Source organism: Cyanistes caeruleus, chromosome 26 (genome assembly GCF_971803275.1).
Source record: "Cyanistes caeruleus chromosome 26, bCyaCae1.hap1.1, whole genome shotgun sequence".
NCBI lineage: Eukaryota > Metazoa > Chordata > Aves > Passeriformes > Paridae > Cyanistes > Cyanistes caeruleus.
In genome coordinates, this window is record NC_141726.1 from 4,268,940 (window position 1) to 4,290,132 (window position 21,193).

The 21,193-nt window shown below is 44.9% G+C and overlaps 1 protein-coding gene across 3 annotated transcripts in view; it reads left to right on the forward strand.

Annotated features, from left to right (window-relative positions):
- KHDRBS1 (KH RNA binding domain containing, signal transduction associated 1) overlaps positions 1–21,193 on the forward strand; it is a 25,486-nt gene continuing 4,293 nt past the window's right edge. For 2 of the 3 annotated variants that reach the window (XR_015279286.1, XR_015279287.1), the window contains exons 1-9: positions 47–378; positions 6,233–6,360; positions 6,967–7,083; positions 7,932–8,078; positions 10,387–10,523; positions 11,625–11,853; positions 14,003–14,070; positions 15,233–15,291; positions 19,488–19,685. Coding sequence is in view for 1 of the 3 variants with exons in the window: in XM_023941255.2 (XP_023797023.2) it covers positions 81–378; positions 6,233–6,360; positions 6,967–7,083; positions 7,932–8,078; positions 10,387–10,523; positions 11,625–11,853; positions 14,003–14,070; positions 15,233–15,291; positions 19,488–19,585 (1,281 nt within the window). In the remaining 2 variants the exon portion in view is untranslated. Of the gene's footprint in view, positions 379–6,232; positions 6,361–6,966; positions 7,084–7,931; positions 8,079–10,386; positions 10,524–11,624; positions 11,854–14,002; positions 14,071–15,232; positions 15,292–19,487; positions 20,904–21,193 lie in introns of those variants that run through there. The other variant, XM_023941255.2, reaches the window with a different exon arrangement.

Genomic DNA, 21,193 nt, shown 5'->3' on the forward strand with positions numbered 1-21,193 from the left:
GGCGGTGTGGCCGCTGCGCTCCCGCCGCTGTCCCCGGCCCGGCCCGGCCCGGCCCGGCGTCCCCGCCCCGGCTCCGCCTCATGCAGCGCCGCGACGACCCCGCCGGTCGCCTGTCTCGAGGACAGGGTCCCGGTGGGCGCGCGCCGCCGTCGCGCCGAGCGCCCCGTGGCGGAGGGGCCCGCGGGGCCGCCAGCGGAACGCAGCCGCCGCCCGGTGGGGCCGCGGCCGGCGGGGCCTCAGGGCCGGGGGGCTCCGGTGGCTCGGGCCCGATGGTTGGCGGCAAGATGGAGCCCGAGAACAAGTACCTGCCCGAGCTGATGGCCGAGAAGGACAGCCTGGACCCGTCCTTCACACACGCCATGCAGCTTCTCACCGCAGGTACCGGGGCAGCGCCGGGAGAAGGGAGAGGGCAGCGGGTCCCGGTGGCTGTTCTGGCTCCGGTGCCATAGGGGGTTAAAATGAGCTATTTCCCTGTGTAATCGGAGCTTAATCCGCAGAGCCGCAAGTTTAGTGTGTGTTTTATTGGTGGTTATATTACATTGCGTTGGTCCTTGTGGTGTGGCCTTAGCCAGACGGGAGAATCAAGAGACTCAAGACTCTTGCGGGTTGAGATAACCGTTTAATAATTGAAATAAAACGTAATGGTAATAGTAAATACGCTGATAATAATAATAATTGTGATGTTGAGAAGGAGTAGAAGCAAGCGATCCCCAGTTCTTCACCACCCACGGAGCGGTGCCCACCCTATCCCCGAGCTCCTTGCAGTTTCTGGGATGGGAATGACAGTCCAGGGATGGAATATCCCTTTGGACCATTCAGGTGACCTGTCCTGGCCACGCTGGCTTGAGGACAGCTCCTTTCCTTTACTGAAAAGTCTTGGGGCAAACGCTGCTCGGGAACAGGCAAAACATCAGGGTGTTGGTAATGTGATTCCAATAAAATTCCCTAAAAACAGCTGTTAAGAAGAAAAGGAGCTCTATCCCAGCCGAAATCAGGGCAGCTCTTCCATCCCTGGGGACAGAGGAGCTAAAAAGGAACCTTAAAAACCCGGGGCGGTTCCCACGTAGCGGTGCTTAAATCCCAGCGAGCCATTTCTGGGATTTTTTTTTTTCCCCCGTTGGAAATCCGTGCCGAGCCCGAGGAAGGACTGGAAATGGCAGTCTTTGTTCTGTGCCCAGCCGAGCCTTCTCCTTCCTCACCGCCGCTGTCCAATCGCCTGGCAGCTCGGATTTCCCTGGATCTCCCCGCTGCAGCTGCTGCACCGCCTTCGGGGCCTCCATCCAGCCCATTCAGCTGCTCCCACACTCCGGAGTCAGCTTAAAAACGGCAATCAGTTCAAATATTCCCAACCACTTTCTGCTTTCTGTGCACGGTGGGGGAGCTGGGAGGTTCCCAAAGCAAGGATCTGTTTAGGTTTAGTCTCCCCTGTGCTTGGTATCCTGCTTTTTAAAATAATTTATTTTGTCGAGGTTTATAAATGCAGAGTTTTGGTGCGGCTCTTGAGGTTTTGCAAGCTTATTTTATGCGGGGAATAATTCTTGGGAATTGCTGTCTCTCTCCTATTGTGAAAACAACCAGGAGAGATCGTCACGGCATCACCCACCAGCATCTTGATCTAAATAAAGGAGTTTTATAATCCGATTTTCCGTCAGTTTAATGGTTTTGATTAATAAAATTCTTCAGCCAGCTTGGCTGTGGTGCCTCCCAGCCAAAGGAAATCCAAGGAGTTTGCAAATTCCCACACAAAGAGCAGCGTCCTGCAAAGCCTTCTTCACTTGAGGGGTGTAACGAGGATTTAGGAGGGGGGTTTTTATTAATTTAAAAATTGCTCATTGCAGCTTGGGGAGATTTAAAATTGGAGCAGCTCCAGCTGTGGATATATTGAAAATCACTTTATTTTGGGAGTATTCACAGTCCCAGTTCAAGGTGAGCTGAGCAGGAAAACGATGAGGAAAAATTTGAGGTAAAATGGTGGATTTAGGTCAATTTTTTTGCCTGGATGATCCCCCAAAGTGCTCTGAATTCCTTGGAATTTCAGTCTGGGCCAAAGCTGTGATGCACAGAGCCAGCAAAATGACTTCCAGACATAGAAATGATCTTGAGTGTCAGCAGAATTCCTATTCCAGCCTTTTTTTTTCTTCCCAGAGTGGAAGTTGCTCAGCCTGCCTGCCTCAGGGAGGGAGCCCTGCAGGAATTCTGCATTCATTTATTTTAAAACAATGTCTTAAAGTTGTCTAAAATACTGTGCTGGTTCTGTGTTTTTAGAAGGAATTGGCTTTTTTTTTGGGAGCAAGGGCCTGACAGTGATGGGATTTTTTCTAATTCCACTAATTTTACTAATTCTTGTATGGAAGTGGCTACATTGAGGGTTCTGTTACCCTAGGGAGAAACTGAAAACTGTGATTTCTTGCATTTTCAAATATAATCCATGTTTCCCTCCTGGGATTTAGGGTCTGTGTGACCTTCCTTTTCCACAGGAGCAAGAAAATCCCTTTTTTGCTTTGGATTTAAGCTGTGGAAAGAGCAGGGGGAGCTGCTGCTGGTGTGAAGGGCATGGCTCTCTGCTTCCCTCCTTTGGGAAAACGGGAGATATCCCACTTGAGTGTTAGCCAGGTGTGGGATTTGGGGTTTTCTGGGAATTTTAGCTGTTTTTATTTCATGGAGAAACTCCAAGGGAAAAGAGCTGAGCTTCCCAAGGTTGTGTGAGCTGTGTCATTCTGTGTGGGGTGGGAATGAGAGCAGAAAGGAGCTGTTGGAGTTGGAGCAACACCTGGCAAAGGCAGGAGCAGCTGGAGGTCCTGGGGCACTCCCACGTGGAATTCCCTGCTGGATTCAGGCTGGGATTCATTCCTGGGAATGGGAAAGGACTGGATGGGAATGTCCCACAGATGGGTGGTGGCTCCTGGGAGCCAAAGAAGGGATTAGAGAGGGCTGAGGTCACTGGAGATGAGAAATGTCACCCTGAAGCTCCTTCCACGTGGAGTCCAGGCTCTCCTGGCAAGGAGATGGCTTCAATTCCTGTCTTTCCAAGTGGATATCCTGCCCCCAAACTGTCACCTGAAATTGTCTCAGGCTGGATTAATTTGAAACCATTTCACTGTTGCACTTTTCAATTTGTATTTTGCTCAACCATGGCAATGTTCTCAATTGCTGGCACTGCTGTGGCCATTCCCATTCCCAATGCCATCCCAGGAGTTTCTGTGCCACATCCCAAATCTCACCTTTCCCTCCCTGTGTTCCTTCTCCTGGCAGTGCCCTCCCTTCCCAGCAAAGCCCCAAAAGCAGAGCTGCCTGCCCAGGAATCCCAGGGTGGGGGGTTTATTTTGGGGAGGGAAATACTGGGGTTAAGATTGCCAAATTCTTGGAATCTAGCCAGGAACTGCTTCCCCTTCCTGAGAAATCAAACCAGATGGGAAGCAGGGATAGATGGAGGAGGCTCTGCTTTCCTCAGAGGTGCCACCCCCAAATTCTTTCAGGTTTGGAGGTTTTTTTTAGGGGTCAGTATTATTTTACTTTGCTGGTAATATTTTCAGTCTCACAAATGTGCTTCCAGAGCACAGCTGAGCTGCAGGCCAGCGCTTCCCATGGATTTTAATTATTAAGGAAGAGCTGGGGCTTAGCTCAGGAGCAGGAAGGAGGAACAGCAGCGTTCCCAGCCCCCTTTTCCTGCCCCATAGGAGTCCTGCTGAGCCCGTCCCTGCCCTGCAAAGCTCTGGAAAAGCCACTCATGCTGCCAGCCTGCTGACACTCCCCGTGGCAACCTTCTCCCAAAAAACCTCTGGAATGGGCCTTGATCCCTCCAGGTATCCAGGTTTTCCAACAGCTGCTCCTGGTGTCCCATCCAGCTCACCAGTGCCACGATTTTATCCTTCCTCACCTATTTCCAGGCTCCCCCTTGGATCTGGAGGTGCCCTGAATTCCCAAGGCTTGGAAGAGCTTGGAATTCCTCTGCTGCTCCTTCTCCTCTCTTGTGTTTTACGTTCCATTTCAAGGCATGGAGCTGCTGCTGCTTTTCTCTTTTGGTTTGGTTTTGATCAATTTTTTTAATTCCTTGTGGCCCAGCCCAATTCCCAGCTATTTCTGCAGCTTTGGCAGGAGGCAAAAATGGATTTTGCTGGGTGTGAATTGGGATTTGCAGAGGTTGTCACCCAGTCCTGTGGTGTTTTCAGGAGGCAGAAAATTACTCTGTTTAGTTTAATTTTAATTTTTTAATTTAACAGTAATTAATTCATGTTTAGTTTAATTTTATCAAGGAAGTTTGAGGGGATTTTTATTCTGGATGTGTGTGTAAAAAAAACACTTCTTGTTTATCTGCAGGATGCACTTTCAGAAAAACAAATTATTTAAGGGTTTTAAGTTATCTTTAAACAGGCAAACAGTGCAACCTTTAATTTCCAAATCTTGATTCTCTGCCGTGTTCTTGGAGCTAAAATTAAAAAAAAAAACAACTCCATAAAATGAACCAAGACAGCTTTTTGTCTTATTTCATAAATTCGGCAGTGTATGAACTTGAAGGTTTCTTACTTTTACTTTGTGTCTTCAGAAAAATAATTTCTTTTTACAGCAAAATTCAAGAGATTTCTTTCAATTTTGAAAAGTATGGAGTCATGGTAACAATTTTGTGAGGGGAGACAAGGGGCTGCTGGGAGCAAAAATACAAAATTCAGGTTTTTTAACAATTCTGTTATGGTTTGAGCCCAGCTGACAAGAGGGCCCACTAAAACCAAGTTTGTATCACTGGGCCTATAACAAAAGAAATATAATTAAAATAGAGATTATTTGATGATTTTTTCTGAGATGCTTCTCAGCCCAGGGGTTGTTCAAAAGGGTGGTGGTGAGCCCTTATTCCTGCTTGGATGATCCAGAAATATTCCCTAATGGATAATACCCCAAATATCCAACATCTTTAAGGTTGGAAAAGACTTCCAGGATCATCAAATCCATCTGGCAGGCTTGTGGGGCTGTGAACAGGAGCATTTCAGACTCAAGCAGATGGTTTGACTTGGCCAAAAATCCCAGGAAATACAAAATATTGCAGCTGCAGTGTGCTGGAAATCCTGCTCATGACTAAGCAGGCTGCTCTTTGCTCTCCCAGCTCAATCCCAGTGCTGTGGGTAATTTTGGGAAGTGTCTCTTTCCCTTGGAAGAGGCTCAGAAATTAAATTTACAAGCCTTGGGTTTGCTGGTGAAATGGCACAATTTGATTTTCCTCTTCTGATAAACAGCCTGAAATCAGGATTTGGGATGGATATTAATGATCAGTTTGGGGTTTTTTTTCTGTTGGACCAAAGGATCAGCAGTAATTTGGGATTGTTAGCAATGGATTGACTCCACATTTGGGGGAATTTGTCACAGAGTTGTTTGCCTTTAAATAAAAATTGTGTTTTATCACTTCTGGAAAGGGAAATCCAGGCAGCTGTGGGCTGTGTTCTTCTGGAAATTGATGGGGGTTATTCCCCTACCAGGAAAATTAAATTATAACTCAGAAATGCCTGGAAGAGGATTTTCCATCTCCATGTGGGTCATCTCTCAGTGAAAGCTGAATTTCCAGGAGGTGTTTGTGTACCAGTCCCTAATTAACTTCCCTTAACGACCTCATTCCGGCAGGTTATTGGGACTGTCCCAGCTCCCCTCAGGCTGCCTCAACGGGGTTTTAAAATTGATTTTTAATTCACCACAGGCAATTAAAAAAGAAAAATAAAAAATCATAATTTTGAGACACAAATAATTAAAAAAGCAAAAAAAAAAATCTCAATTTTGAGAGACAAATAATTTGTAGTTGCGTTGCTGAATTAAGAATTTCTGAGACTCTCTTTTATGGCTGCACACCTGAGGGTTTAAAATTCCCACTTAGGAATTGTTTGTGTGAGAAATCTGAATTTATTTCATGAGGTGAAGCTGGGAGAAGTTCCTAACCCATGTTTATTAGGAATATTTTCAACATAACCAAAACTCACCGTGCATGGAGGTGTTGACACCACTAATTAAAGGGCAGATTTCAAATGAATTCGAGTTGGATGATAAAAACTTGCTGATTTCTGTCACAATTTAGCAAAAATATTGGATTTTAATGTAGTTTGAGCTGGTTTCTTTGCAGATTTAGGGGCTGGCAGAGGAAAGCACAGGAGTTACCTTCTGGTTTTTGTAGGGTTCTGTCCTTGTCATGATTCCATCTCTGATCTGATGCTTGTTTAAGGAAAATATAAAGCAGCCCTATTTTTATCTTGTTTAGAAATTGAAAAAATTCAGAAGGGTGAGACAACAAAGAAGGATGAGGAAGAGAACTACCTGGATTTATTTTCCCACAAGAATATGAAACTGAAAGAACGAGTTCTGATCCCTGTCAAACAGTACCCCAAGGTGAGGGCCAGAAAAGGGTGACCGAATCTCTGGGATTTGCTTCTTTTCTGTGGGATTTTGTGCCTGGCAAAGTGTCAGCAGGAGTTAAATCTTCTTTTTAAAGCAAAATTCAAGAGATTTCTTTTGAAAAGTGAGGAGGGATTATTATTTTTTTTTTTCTTTCTTTCTTTCTTTGCAGGCCTGCAGGGATTTAATTTCTAATATATTGAATTTCTAGAATATCTTGTGATAAATGGTGGTGCATAGGTGGGATTTTGGATTGCTGGAACAGACAATTCCACGTGTGGAGCTTTGTGTTTTTACATTTAACTCCTTAAAGATTTGCTGGAAAGCTGCTGCAGAGTAGATGTTGGAATTGAAACACTTAATTTAGCTTAATTTTTCTGTTGAAGCACTTTTATTTTCATGAAAAGAAAGGTTAGAAACTTAAATTTTCCTTTTGGAAGTTAAATTTTCCTGTGCATTTTTTTTTGGTGAGGTGATGAGAAATGGAGAAATTTTTCTTTTCTTCCTTTGTCAACCAACAAAACATTCAGAAATTTTTTTTTGTTGACTTTTTGAGCTCTGGAGCTGATTTTTTTGTTGTTGTTTTTTCTTAAATTCCAGTTCAACTTTGTTGGGAAGATTTTGGGACCCCAAGGCAACACCATTAAAAGACTTCAGGAAGAAACTGGTGCTAAAATCTCTGTGCTGGGGAAAGGTTCAATGAGAGATAAAGCCAAGGTAAAGGAAAACAAAATTCCTTTGGTGGTGTGAGAATTAGTGGTTCTCCAAGCATTTTATTAAAAATTAAACTAGAGAAAGCTTCAATGAAAGCTGAGCTACAAAGTTGATAAAATAAGGATTAATCTCCTGAAGAGCCATTCACTAAAGGGATATTTTTCCCCTCCATAAAAAAGATAAAAAATCCCTTTTCTAGCTGCTCCCTCTGAAATCCTTAAATTCTTCTGGTTCAGTGGAGATGTTGATAATCTTTGGTGAATCACAAAGTACCAGGAGGGTTTTTTTAACAGAAAAAAAAAAATATGAAAAGAACAGGGAAAAGATGATTTTTATTTCTTCCTGTTTATTTTGAAGCTGAGCTAAGAACCAGCAGAGCTGTAACTTAATTCTGATTTTACGTGAGTGGCACAAAAGGGTTTTTTAAAAACACTTTCAGGTTGTTTTTAACTTGTGAAATAACTGCAAAACAGCCTGAAAAACAGAAATATCTTAAAGATATCTTAAAGCAGAGGTGGAGGAGTTGTTAGAGGCATCGGGCTCCACAAAGTGGCGTAAAGAGAATATTTAAATATTCTGAGGTAAAAATTTTGCTGCCACCAATTAAAAACTGTGGATTTAGCAAAAAATAAACCAGCTGAAGAGGCAGCAATAAAAAAGTGGAAGTTTTTTCCTTAAAAAATAAAAAAAAAGCCACACAGAGAGGCAGCAATAAAAAGGTTTTATTCCTTTTAACAACATCCTTACACACCGTGTTAAAGCTTAGAAAAGAGGCAAAAAATTATGATTTTTTTTTGCCTCTTAAACAGATTTTAAGAAGCAAAAAAATATTTATTTCTTTTTTTCCCCAGGAGGAAGAGCTTCGTAAAGGGGGGGATCCCAAATACGCCCATCTCAACATGGATTTACACGTTTTCATCGAGGTTTTCGGGCCCCCCTGCGAGGCCTACGCCCTCATGGCCCACGCCATGGAGGAGGTCAAGAAATTCCTGGTCCCAGTATGTGTCCTGCTCCTTTTTTTTATTCCTGAGGGGTGGAACTGGATTGGGATGGGTTGGATTTTCTCCCTCTGCAGAGATGAAAGGAGATGAAATGGTTAAATGTGTGTGGCAGCTTTGTAAAATTCTTCAGGAAGGTGTTTTTGGGGTTTTTTTACTTATATTATATTATATTATATTATATTATATTATATTATATTATATTATATTATATTATATTATATTATATTATATTATATTATATTATATTATATTATATTATATTATATTATATTATATTATATTATATTATATTATATTATATTATATTACATTATATTACATTATATTACATTATATTACATTATATTACATTACATTATATTACATTATATTAATATTATATTAATATTATATTATATTATTATATTAATATTATACTTATACTTATATTATACTTACATTATACTTATATTATATTATATTATACTTATATTATACTTATATTATACTTATATTATATTATATTATATTATATTATACTTATATTATACTTATACTTCTATTATATTATACTTATAATATTATACTTATATTATACTTATAATATTTTATACTTATATTATACTTATAATATATTATATTAATTCTAATATTATAATAAATAATTATAATTTTATTATAATTTTAATTATAAAAGACAAAAAAATTCCCAGACAAAACATTTGGGGTGGGGATTTCTCTCCCAGTTCAAGCTGTGGGTATCCTGGCTAGCTTCACCTGCCAATTTTAGTGGGAATGGCTGGAAAACCTCATGGTCAGGTCAGGAATTAAATACAGAGGTGTTGAAGGATATGAAGATGAGGAGGGTGACTGCCCAGACAGCTTAGTAGTTCAATATTGTGTCTATTTTTTCTGACTTAAATCAATATTTTTATAGTTTTAAATGCAGAAAAAATTTGGTTTTGCAGAGCAGGTTTTTCTGCAGGTGTCACTTGTCACCTGCTTGGGGATGTGTTTTCCTGGTGAAGCTTTTTGGTGCTTTCATAGCCAAATTCCTGGCATTTTGTGCCGGTGTGTGACAGGATTGTGCTGGAATTTTGCCTCTAAGGGTGCCAGGACTTGAAGTGTGTTTTTAAAATTAAACTTGTGTGTTGAATTGGGAGGAAAAATTGGGAAAGTTCACACATCTGGTGGGAGATGGTCACTGGGAATTTCAGGAAGCACTGGGGTGGTGCTGGGATCAGTAGGGAGCACTGGGATAATGCTGGGATGATTCTGGGATCACCAGGGAGCACTGGGATGGTGCTGGGATGATTCTGGGATCACCAGGAAGCACTGGGAATGGTGCTGGAATTATTCTGGGATTACCAGGGAGCACTGGGATGATTCTGGGATCACCAGGGAGCACTGGGATGGTGCTGGGATGATTCTGGGATCATCAGGGAGCACTGGGATAATGCTGGGATGATTCTGGGATCACCAGGGAGCACTGGGATGGTGCTGGGATGATTCTGGGATCACCAAGGAGCACTGGGATGGTGCTGGGATGATTCTGGGATCACCAGGGAGCACTGGGATGATTCTGGGATCACCAGGGAGCACTGGGATGATTTTGGGATCACCAAGGAGCACTGGGATGGTGCTGGGATGATTCTGGGATCACCAAGGAGCACTGGGATGGTGCTGGGATGATTCTGGGATCACCAAGGAGCACTGGGATGATGCTGGGATGATTCTGGGATCACCAAGGAGCACTGGGATGATGCTGGGATGATTCTGGGATCACCAGGGAGCGCTGGGATGGTGCTGGGATGATTCTGGGATCACCAGGGAGCACTGGGATGGTGCTGGGTGATCTCCTGTGCCCCTTTAGTCCCCAAGGAAGGGATCTTTAAGGATCTGTCAGGAACACACTGCATCCCTAAGGATTTGAAAAGCCAGCTTGGATTTGGGAACGGGTGTTTGCTCTGCATCCCAACCCTTTCCTTTGGGAATGGGAACACTGCAGGGTTACCTTGTGTAGGCTCATTGCCCCTTCAGGCAGGAGCTGTGGGCTGAGACCTGCCTGGGCTTTTCCCCATAAATCCTCCTGACATCCCTGGGATGCTGGGAACATCAGGACCTAGAGATACAGGTGCTGGAATCTTGGAGAAAGCTGCAGCAAATCCCAGTAAAACCAGGTTTGAACTGAGGTCCATGCAGTTATTTTTATCCCAGCACAGCAGCCTGTGATATCCCGGAGCTGTTCTCTGGAGCTGACTCTTTATATCCTTATTTATCTTTATTTTTATCCTTACATTATCCTTTATTTACATCCTTTTTCCAGGATATGATGGATGACATCTGCCAGGAGCAGTTCCTGGAGCTCTCCTATCTCAACGGGGTCCCGGAGCCCAACCGCGGCCGAGGCGTCCCCGGGCGGGGCCGGGGGGCAGCCCCACCTCCCCCTCCACCTGTTCCGAGGTATTCCCAAAATCCCAGCCCTGGGAATGCTGGATTTCACTCACAGTTGTGCTGTCAGGGGAGGTTAAGCTGTTTCTTCTTGCACATCAGCTGCTGGGCCTGACCTTGGGATGCAGCCAAGGTTTGCCAGCTGGCTCGGAGCACAATGTTTGGGATGTAATCCAAGACCGGGGATGATTTGGGATGGGTTTAATCAATAGTTTGATAAAGGAACCTTTCAGAAGTGGTCCCAGCTGGTGATGGATGTGCTGTAGCCCCCTCAGCGTTTTCAGCTGAAATGCCCATCCCTGCAGAGCTCTGGGGGGGCTTCTGTCAAAACCTGGGGATAAATTGGTAACAAAAGTGTTCCTTCAGTGCTTGCCTCGCTCCCTGATCCATGGGTGGTGCTTTTCCTTCTGCTTGGAGAGTCTCTGCCCATGTCCTCAGTGATCCTGAGGGATCTGGAGTGATCCCAGGTGGCTGGGAGGGTCCTTTAAAGTGAAATTCCCTGCCAAGAGCTCTGTATCAGATTTATTTCTTTGTCTACAGCTTCCTTTATCCTCACAAATCCTGACTCTGGGCTGCAGATCTGCCCAAAATTTGGATGTAAATGTCGTCAGGAGGCCTCTCCTTGGCTGTGTGGAGCCAGTTGGGCTCAGTAGGCAAAGCTCAGCTAATCTAAATTATGCAAAACTCCCAACTTAGGCTGGGCTGAGCCAAAATTTTGTGATTTAACCCCAAAGGGCAGCCATGCCCCATTGAATCCCTCCCCACTTATGGGATGGAGAGAGAATGGGAAGGGTGAAAGTGAGGGAATGAATGTGTTGGGATAAAGTTCAACAGGAAAAGCAATACAAGGAATTCATTCCCTGTTTCCTTGGGAAGACATTCCAAAGGCTCCCTTCCTGCCTCTTGCTTCCCTCAGCTGTGATTTCTTGTCTTTCTACACCTAAAACCGTAGAATTCTCACCCCAAAGGAGAGTTTTGTACCTCTCACAGCACAACAGCATGAATTTTCCTGCTGATCCACAATTCCTGGCTCCGTTTTTTGGCAGCTTCGCGTCATTGCTGAAAATCCCCATCCTCGGGCTCCTGACCAAAACCTTCCTCTCTCTTTTCCAGGGGCCGTGGGGTTGGTCCTCCCCCTCCTCCTCCTCCTCCTCCCCCTCCTCGGGGTGCCCTGGTGCGAGGAGCCCCCGTGCGCGGGGCCATGGCCCGGGGGGCCACGCTGGCCCGGGGGGTGCCCCCTCCCCCGGCAGTGCGCGGCACTCCTGCCCCCCGGGCACGGGCAGCTGGAATCCAGAGGATACCCCTGCCCCCTCCCCCCGTGCCAGAGACCTACGAGGAATACGTAAGGAACGGTTCGGGATGCACGGGGTTAACGGGTGCTGGCTGCTCGGCGGGGGGCAGCGAGGGTCACGGTGGGATGGGGAGCACCGGGGAGCAGTGGGGTCACCAGGGATCACTGGGATGCTGTTTGGATCACCAGGGATCAGTGGGATGGTGCTGGGATCACCAGGGATCACTGGGATGGTGCTGGGATCACCAGGGATCCGTGGGATGGTGCTGGGATCACCAGGGATCACTGGGATGGTGTTTGGAACACCGGGGATCAGTGGGATGGTGCTGGGATCACCAGGGATCACTGGGATGGTGTTTGGATCACCAGGGATCAGTGGGATGGTGCTGGGATCACCAGGGATCACTGGGATGGTGTTTGGATCACCAGGGATCAGTGGGATGGTGTTTGGATCACCAGGGATCAGTGGGATGGTGCTGGGATCACCAGGGATCAGTGGGATGGTGCTGGGATCACCAGGGATCTGTGGGATGGTGTTTGGATCACCAGGGATCAGTGGGATGGTGCTGGGATCACCAGGGATCAGTGGGATGGTGCTGGGACCACCAGAGATCAGTGGGATCACTGGGGATTGCTGGGATGGTGTTGGGATCACCAGAGATGAGTGGGATCAGTGGGATGATGGTGGGATTAGCAGGGATCAGTGAGATCAATGGGATAATGGTGGGATCACCAGAGATGAGTGGGACCAGCGGGATGGTGCTGGGATCACCAGCGATCAGTGGGATCAGTGGGATGGTACTGGGATCAGTGGGATGATGCTGGGATTAGCAGGGATCAGCAAGATCAATGGGATAATGGTGGGATCATCAGAGATGGGTGGGACCAGTGGGATGGTGCCGGGATCACCAGGGATCACTGGGATGGTGCTGGGATCACCGGGGATTGGTGGGATGGTGTTTAGATCAGTGGGGTCACCAGGGATCAGTGGGATGGTGTTTGGATCACCAGGGATCTGTGGAATCACCGGGGATCGCTGGGATGGTGTTGGGATCACCAGAGATGAGTGGGATCAGTGGGATGGTGCTGGGATCACCAGGGATCAGTGAGATCAATGGGATAATGGTGGGATCACCAGAGATGAATGGGATCAGTGGGATCAGCAGGAACAGTTGGGATGATGCTGGGATAACCAGAAACTGATGGAAATGGTGTTGGGATCCCACCAACTTCTGGGATGGTGCTGGGATCTCTAGGAACCTTTGGGATGGTGCTGGGATCTCCAGGGACCACTGTGGGGTTCTGGGATCACCAGGGACCATTGGGATGGTGCTGGGTGACCTCCCCGCCCATTTATCACTCAAAGAATGGAACCCAAAGTGTTCCAAATCCAGAATAAGGATTGGTTTTCATAAAAGTGCCCCCAGGAACTGAAGTTTCCCGTGGCTGTCCAGGCACAGTGTGAAAAATGACATCAAAAATGGATGAAATTCACATTTTACACTCTCTTTCTGCAAGAGAATTCTTTAAGAAGCACCAAAAAAATCCTCTAAAAATTAAATATTGAATGGACAGGGTGGTGTTTCATGCCCTATAACCCAGGACCACCCTCCTGCCAAGCAATTTTGGCATCTATGTTCCAAAGGGAAAATGGGAAAACTGATTTGGATCACAACAGCATTTTTTGGGAATCATCACAAATACTGAAACACCTGGAAATCTGGTTTCTCTTCCCAGAAAAATGTTTTTTTTTCACTGAAAAGTTCAGAGGTTGGGGGTTGTAAATGTGTGGTTTGGATGACACAGAATTATGGAATATCCTGAGCTGGGAGGGATCCCCTGGGATCATCCTGGCCCTGCACAGACACCCCAAAATCCCACCCTGTCCCTGAGAGCGTTTTCCTGGAGCCCTGTGGAGCCTGTCCAGTGCCCAGCACCTTCTGGGGGAAAAACCTTTCCCTGATAACAATTCCAGCTCTCCTGGCACATGGATTTATCCCTGGAGATGGAATGATTCCTAAATATGAGTGTGATTCATCCCAGCCCTGGGGCACAGTAGGGCTCTGTGCTACCTCTGTGTTGTGCCTGAGCCCTTTCCCTGTGGCAGAGCCAGATTTCCAGGCTCCTGGAAGCTGCTGGGGGTTGGATTTGGTTCCTTTTTGGTCCTTTTGTGACAAATTTTTGTCCCCATCCTTGCCAGGGCTACGATGACACATACGCAGACCAGAGCTACGAGGGATACGAGGGCTACTACAGCCAGGGCCAAGGGTGAGTTGGATTCTCTCTTCCCAAAGGAATGCTGCATGGCCTTTCTCCCTTTTCTCCCTTTTTTCCCTTTTTTCCCTTTTTTCCCTTTTTTCCCTTTTTTCCCTTTTTTCCCTTTTTTCCCCTTTTTCCCCTTTTTCCCCTTTTTTTCCCCTTTTTTTCCCCTTTTTTTCCCCTTTTTTTCCCCTTTTTTTCCCCTTTTTTTCCCCTTTTTTTCCCCTTTTTTTCCCCTTTTTTTCCCCTTTTTTTCCCCTTTTTTTCCCCTTTTTTTCCCCTTTTTTTCCCCTTTTTTTCCCCTTTTTTTCCCCTTTTTTTCCCCTTTTTTTCCCCTTTTTTTCCCCTTTTTTTCCCCTTTTTTTCCCCTTTTTTTCCCCTTTTTTTCCCCTTTTTTTCCCCTTTTTTTCCCCTTTTTTTCCCCTTTTTTTCCCCTTTTTTTCCCCTTTTTTTCCCCTTTTTTTCCCCTTTTTTTCCCCTTTTTTTCCCCTTTTTTTCCCCTTTTTTTCCCCTTTTTTTCCCCTTTTTTTCCCCTTTTTTTCCCCTTTTTTTCCCCTTTTTTTCCCCTTTTTTTCCCCTTTTTTTCCCCTTTTTTTCCCCTTTTTTTCCCCTTTTTTCCCCTTTTTTTCCCCTTTTTTTCCCCTTTTTTTCCCCTTTTTTTCCCCTTTTTTTCCCCTTTTTTTCCCCTTTTTTTCCCCTTTTTTTCCCCTTTTTTTCCCCTTTTTTCCCCTTTTTTTCCCCTTTTTTTCCCCTTTTTTTCCCCTTTTTTTCCCCTTTTTTTCCCCTTTTTTTCCCCTTTTTTTCCCCTTTTTTTCCCCTTTTTTTCCCCTTTTTTTCCCCCCCTTTCCTCCCCTTTCCCCCCCTTTCCCCCCCTTTCCCCCCCTTTCCCCCCCTTTCCCCCCCTTTCCCCCCCTTTCCCCCCCTTTTTTCCCCCCTTTCCCCCCTTTCCCCCCTTTCCCCCCTTTCCCCCCTTTTCCCCCCCTTTCCCCCCCTTTCCCCCCCTTTTTTCCCCCCTTTCCCCCCTTTTCCCCCTTTTTTCCCTTTTTTTTTAATCCCATTTGAAGCCAATAGAAACATTCCTGAGCTGTAGAGTTCTGCTGGAATCCAGGGAATGACACCAAGCATCAGGAATGGGATTTCCCTTTGTGTAACCACCTCGTTGCTTTTCCAGGGATACAGAATATTATGATTATGGACATGGGGAGGCACAGGAAACCTATGAAGCTTATGGTATGCCTGGGAATTCTGGGATAGGGAAGGGGGTTGGGAATTGCTTGTGGTCAGTTTTCCAATGTCTGGATAAAAAAAACTGAGAAGAATCTCAGAGTGGGTTTTGTGGTGTTTTTATTTAGGTCTTAGCATAAGGACCACCCATCTCTGGGTTTAGATTCTTCTCAATCTTGATTGTCTCAAAGGTGGTGCTTTTAAAAAAAAAAATCATTTTTTAATTCTGGAAATGTCTTCCTTCCTTTGTAGCTTTAGAATATTTCAGGAGGTCTGGATTTCCACCCACAGCACTTGTGCTGCAGTCTGGTTTTCATGGCTGGATTTTATATGGTTCCATCTGCTTCCCTTATCCTCACAAATCCCGACTCTGGGCTGCAGATCTGCCCAAAATTTGGATGTAAATGTCGTCAGGAGGCCTCTCCTTGGCTGTGTGGAGCCAGTTGGGCTCAGTAGGCAAAGCTCAGCTAATCTAAATTATGCAAAACTCCCAATTTAGGCTGGGCTGAGCCAAAATTTTGTGATTTAACCCCAAAGGGCAGCCACGCCCCATTGAATCCCTCCCCACTTATGGGATGGAGAGAGAATGGGAAGGGTGAAAGTGAGGGAATGAATGTGTTGGGATAAAGTTCAACAGGAAAAGCAAAACAAGGAATTCATTCCCTGTTTCCTTGGGAAGACATTCCAAAGGTTCCCTTCCTGCCTCCTGCTCTCCTCAGCTGTGGCTGCATTTATTTTTGAGGCCAGTTCCCATATCCAGGCTTGGAATGGCATCTGGATGTGGCAATGGGAAGGAATCCTTGTCCTGTGTCCCCAAACCAGCCTGTGTTGCTCTGGACTGGGCCAGAGTTCATTTTCCTCCCCAAGGCTGCTCTGGGATTGACTCTGGATTTGTGCTGATCATCCTGAGTTCTGTTGTTGCTGGACAGGACTTTCCTGTTCCTCACACAGGGAAACTGGGAGAGGACCCCAAGGAATTTTCCCAGACCATGTGACATCCCAAATTCCCAAAGCTCTCCAGGGAGATGCTGAAAGGCATGGAATTCCATGTGGCTGGAACCCATGCCTTTCACAGCTGAGTGAGTGCAGGTTCCTGAGCAGCTGGAGATCCCTGGGAACTGGGAATTCATGTCCTGGCAGAATTACGGAAGCAGAATTGTTGTCTCCTGTTCACCCTGCTCCAGGTTTGAATTCAAATCCAGGAGCCTCATGACATTCCCTGCTCCAGGTTTGAATTCAAATCCAGGAGCCTCATGGCATTCCCTGCTCCAGGTTTGAATTCAAATCCAGGAGCCTCATGGCATTCCCTGCTCCAGGTTTGAATTCAAATCCTGTACCTTCATGGCATTCCCTGCTCCAGGTTTGAATTCAAATCCAGGAGCCTCATGGCATTCCCTGCTCCAGGTTTGAATTCAAATCCTGTACCTTCATGGCATTCCCTGCTCCAGGTTTGAATTCAAATCCTGGAGCCTCATGGCATTCCCTGCTCCAGGTTTGAATTCAAATCCTGGAGCCTCATGGCATTCCCTGCTCCAGGTTGAAACCCAAATCCAGGTGTTTTCCAGACAGCTGCTCCCAGGAACTGGCTGTTCCCTGGCTTTGCTGTGCCCATGTCACTCCCAGAGCACAAAGAGCCTCCTGCTCTCTTGGAGCTGGCTGGGACTGGGAGGCCACGATGCTCCTTGGACACTTGGCACAGTTAATCCAATCTGTTTATCCACAGCTTCCCTGAAATTAGGGAATAACTCACCAAGCTGGGCTGGAGACAGTTGGAGAAAGTGGGAACAGGTTGGGAGGAACGGGTTTGGTGTCTTGGGACATTGGATTTCAGAACTGGCAGGGACAGCTCCCAGGGGTGGGTGCTGCAAGTAAACTCTGCTTTTTTCATGGAATCCTGGAATGGTTTGGGGTGAAAAGGGCCTTGAAGATCATCCCCTACCATGGACACCTTCCACTGTCCCAGTGCTGTGTCCTGTACTGGTGCAGCACTGGCAGGTGGCATCTGTCTGCTCCCAAAAAATGTCCCCGAGGGGTGTCAGAGGGTGGTGCCAGGCTCTGTTTGGGGACAGGACGAGGAACAGTGGCCATAAATTAAAACACAACGAGTTCCACCTCACCCTGAGGAGGAATTTCATTCCCTGAAGCCCTGGAACAGCTGGAACCTCCCTCTGGAGACGTCCCAACCCCACCTGGAGCTGTCCCCGTGTCACCTGCTCCGGGTGACCCTGCCTTGGGTGATCACAAAGTGTTTTGGGGAAAAACATGAGCTGTTTTGGATAGCTTTGGGGGGAATCATGAGCTTTTTTGGAGCTGTTTTTGGGGATCATGAGCTGTTTTGGGAAGCTGTTTTGGGGATCATGAGCTGTTTTGGTGGATCACTGGTTTTGGGGATCACAAGGTGTTTTGGGGCATCACTTTTGGTGGATCATAACGTTTTAGTGGAGCTGTTTCAGGGAATTACAAACTGGATTTTGAGGACCACAAGCTCTTTTGCTGGAGCTGTTTTGGGGATTACAAAATATTTTGAGGGAGCTGTTTTGGGGGATCAGTGAGGTCTCTTGGTGGAGCTGCTTGAGGAGATCAGGAGCTGTTTTGCTGGATTTTGGGGGATCAGGAGCTATTTTGGTGGAGCTGTTTTGTTGGATCACTTTTAGGGGATCACAAGATGTTCTGAGGGAGATATTTTAGGAGATCAGGAGCAGTTTTGGTGGATGACAGGGTAAATTTTGGGGGATCAGGAGCTGTTTTGGTGGAGCAGTTTTGCTGGATGACAGGGTGGATTTGGAGGAATCAGGAGCAGTTTTGGTGGATTTTGAGGGAATCAGGACCAGTTTTGCTGGATCACAAGCTGGATTTGGTCTCAGGAGCTGTTTTGGTGGATGAAAAGGTGGATTTTGGGGAATCAGGAGCTGTTTTGGTGGATGACAAGGTGGATTTTGAGGGAATCAGGAGCAGTTTTGGTGGATTTTGAGGAAATCAGGATCTGTTTTGGTGAAGCTATTCTGCTGGACCACAAGCTGGATTTTGGGGGATCAGGAGCAGTTTTGGTGGATGACAGGGTGGATTTTGAGGGATCAGGAGCAGTTTTGCTGGATCACAAGCTGGATTCTGAGGGATCAGGAGCGGTTTTGGTGGATTTTGAGGAAATCAGGAGCTGTTTTGGTGAATCACAAGCTGGATTCTGAGGGATCAGGAGCGGTTTTGGTGGATTTTGAGGGAATCAGGAGCTGTTTTGCTGGATCACAAGCTGGATTTTGAAGGAATCAGGATCTGTTTTGGTGGATTTTGAAGGAATCAGGATCTGTTTTGGTGGATTTTGAAGGAATCGGGATCTGTTTTGGTGGATTTTGAAGGAATCAGGATCTGTTTTGGTGAAGCTATTCTGCTGGATCACAAACTGGATTTTGGGGGATCAGGAGCAGATTTGGTGGAGCAGTTTTTCTGGGTCACAAGCTGGATTTTGGGGGATCAGGAGCTGTTTTGGTGGATTTTGAAGGATCAGGAGGTGTTTTGCTGGATTTGGGGGGAATCAGGATCAGTTTTGGTGGATCACAAGCTGGATTTGAGGGAATCAGGAGCAGTTTTGGTGGATTTTGAGGGAATCAGGAGCAGTTTTGCTGGATGACAAAGTGGATTTTGGGGATCAAGAGCTGTTTTGGTGGAGCAGTTCTGGTGGATTACAAGCTGGATTTTGGGGGATCAGGAGCAGTTTTGCTGGATTTTGAGGGAATCAGGAGCAGTTCTGGTGGATGACAGGGTGGATTTGGGGGGATCAGGAGCAGTTTTGATGAAGCTATTCTGCTATATCACAAGCTGGATTTTGAGGGATCAGGAGCAGTTTTGCTGGATCACAAGGTGGATTTTGAAGGAATCAGGATCTGTTTTGGTGGATTTTGAAGGAATCAGGATCTGTTTTGGTGGAAGCTATTCTGCTGGATCACAAGCTGGATTTTGAGGGATTAGGACCTGTTTTGGTGGATGACAGGGTGGATTTTGAGGGATCAGGAGCAGTTTTGCTGGATCACAAGCTGGATTTTGAAGGAATCAGGATCTGTTTTGTGATCTGTTTTTTGTGAAGCTATTCTGCTGGATCACAAGCTGGATTCTGGGGGCTCCCACCACCTTTCCCATCCCATTTTTAGGACTCTCCCTCCATCCATCCATCCATCCCATCCTTGACTTTCTCCTCCTTTTCCCCACAGGCCAAGATGACTGGAATGGAACCCGGCCCTCCCTGAAGGCCCCTCCAGCCAGGCCAGTTAAGGGGGGCTACAGAGAGCACCCCTACGGACGCTACTAAAACACAAAAAATGAGGGAAAAAATCCCCATTTAGGAGCAAACAGTTGTAACTGGTTCTTGTATCTCCCGGGATTCCCGTTGCTTTACCCACAGCAGACAAGTAATTGTCTCCCTGTTTTTCTTCCTGGCCCTTTTTTTCCTCCCACTCCATCCTCACCCTGCATTTTGGCTTCTGTATGTAGTGACTTCTCGAGATGAATTTAAATAGATTTAGAGGAAAACTTTTTAATTTTTATTATTATTATTATTATTTTTTTTTCTTCTTCTTCTTCTTCAGTGTGTAGATGGCTTTTCTTTCTTTGTCATTTTAGGTTAAAAAAAAAAAATGTAACTTTTTTAAGGAAAACAAACAAACAAAAAAAAACTAAAAAAAAAAAAGTTAAAAAATGTTAGTTTCCAAAGTGACATGCTTTGCTTAGTTCTGAACTTAAGGTTTTGTTAAAACTTTTAAAGTTTGTTTTAAAGGAACCCATAAAGGTTGTAGTTGCAGAATCCCAAAGTAGGCTACATTTCAAAATTCAGGGTTATTTTTTTAAGAATTAAAATCATAATGTTACAGTAGTGGCTGCCACCATTTAAAAAACAAAAAATAACTTCAGATGCCAAACCTTTAAAAGGAGATTGCTGGTGAATCTTGAAGTTTAAATTTTAACCTAAAGGATCCTCCAAACAAATTAAATAGCATTTTCTAAAGAGAATTGACTTAAAAGGAAAAAATTAGGTTGGTAAAAAAAATTGACTTTTCTTATGTGGATTTTGAAATCTAGCCCCCATGCAGTGTTGAGATATGCTTGGGAATATTTTTCCAGTGGAGAGGGGTTTTAGTTTGGTTCTAAATAAACAATTTTTAAGGGAAAAAAACCCCAAAATATGGCTTTAATTGCCCAGTGTTTGATAGAAATAATATTCCATGGGTAGGCCTGTAAAATTCTCTATTTTTTTGTAGCACTTTGGGGCAGAAAATCTGATGAAAATCTCAAACTTGCCCCAAAAAAAATAATCAATTTTAAGAAGTCCCAGCCACTTGTTCAAGTGTATCTCAGCACGAGCTTCTCATAAAAAGGGACACTGCAGCTGTAAAAAGAAAAAAAAAAAATCAAAAACAAAAACAAAACAACAGACAAAAAACAATCCCAAATTTCACTTTGTACATAAGATAAAGTCCTAATTGGATTTGTTACACTGTCCTCCCACTCTGTTCTGGAAGAGAAAAATGCTACATTTTGTGTAAAGTCTGCCTAACTAGGTAGCTCAAAACGTGTCAAAATGTCTGTCTCAATCTGTCAATAAAGTTTAGTCCTTTTTTAATCAAAGTAAATGTGATGAATTGTCATTTGTTTTTTTGGAGGTTTTATTTTTTATTTTTCAAACAACTTTTAAATTCATGCTAAAATTAATTTGTCTTTTTTTATTATTATTATTATTTATTATTTATTTTAAAACTGTGGAGGCATTTTTTTTAAAAAATGGTGGTCTTTTGGTAATTCTCGTGAGAAAACAAATTTTTTTTCAAGCTTAAATTTCTTTTTTTTTAAAAAAAAAAAAAAATGAAAAACACAAAACAATTGTTTTTCACCCCCTGGAAGTTGCTGGAAGCAGTTTTGAGGC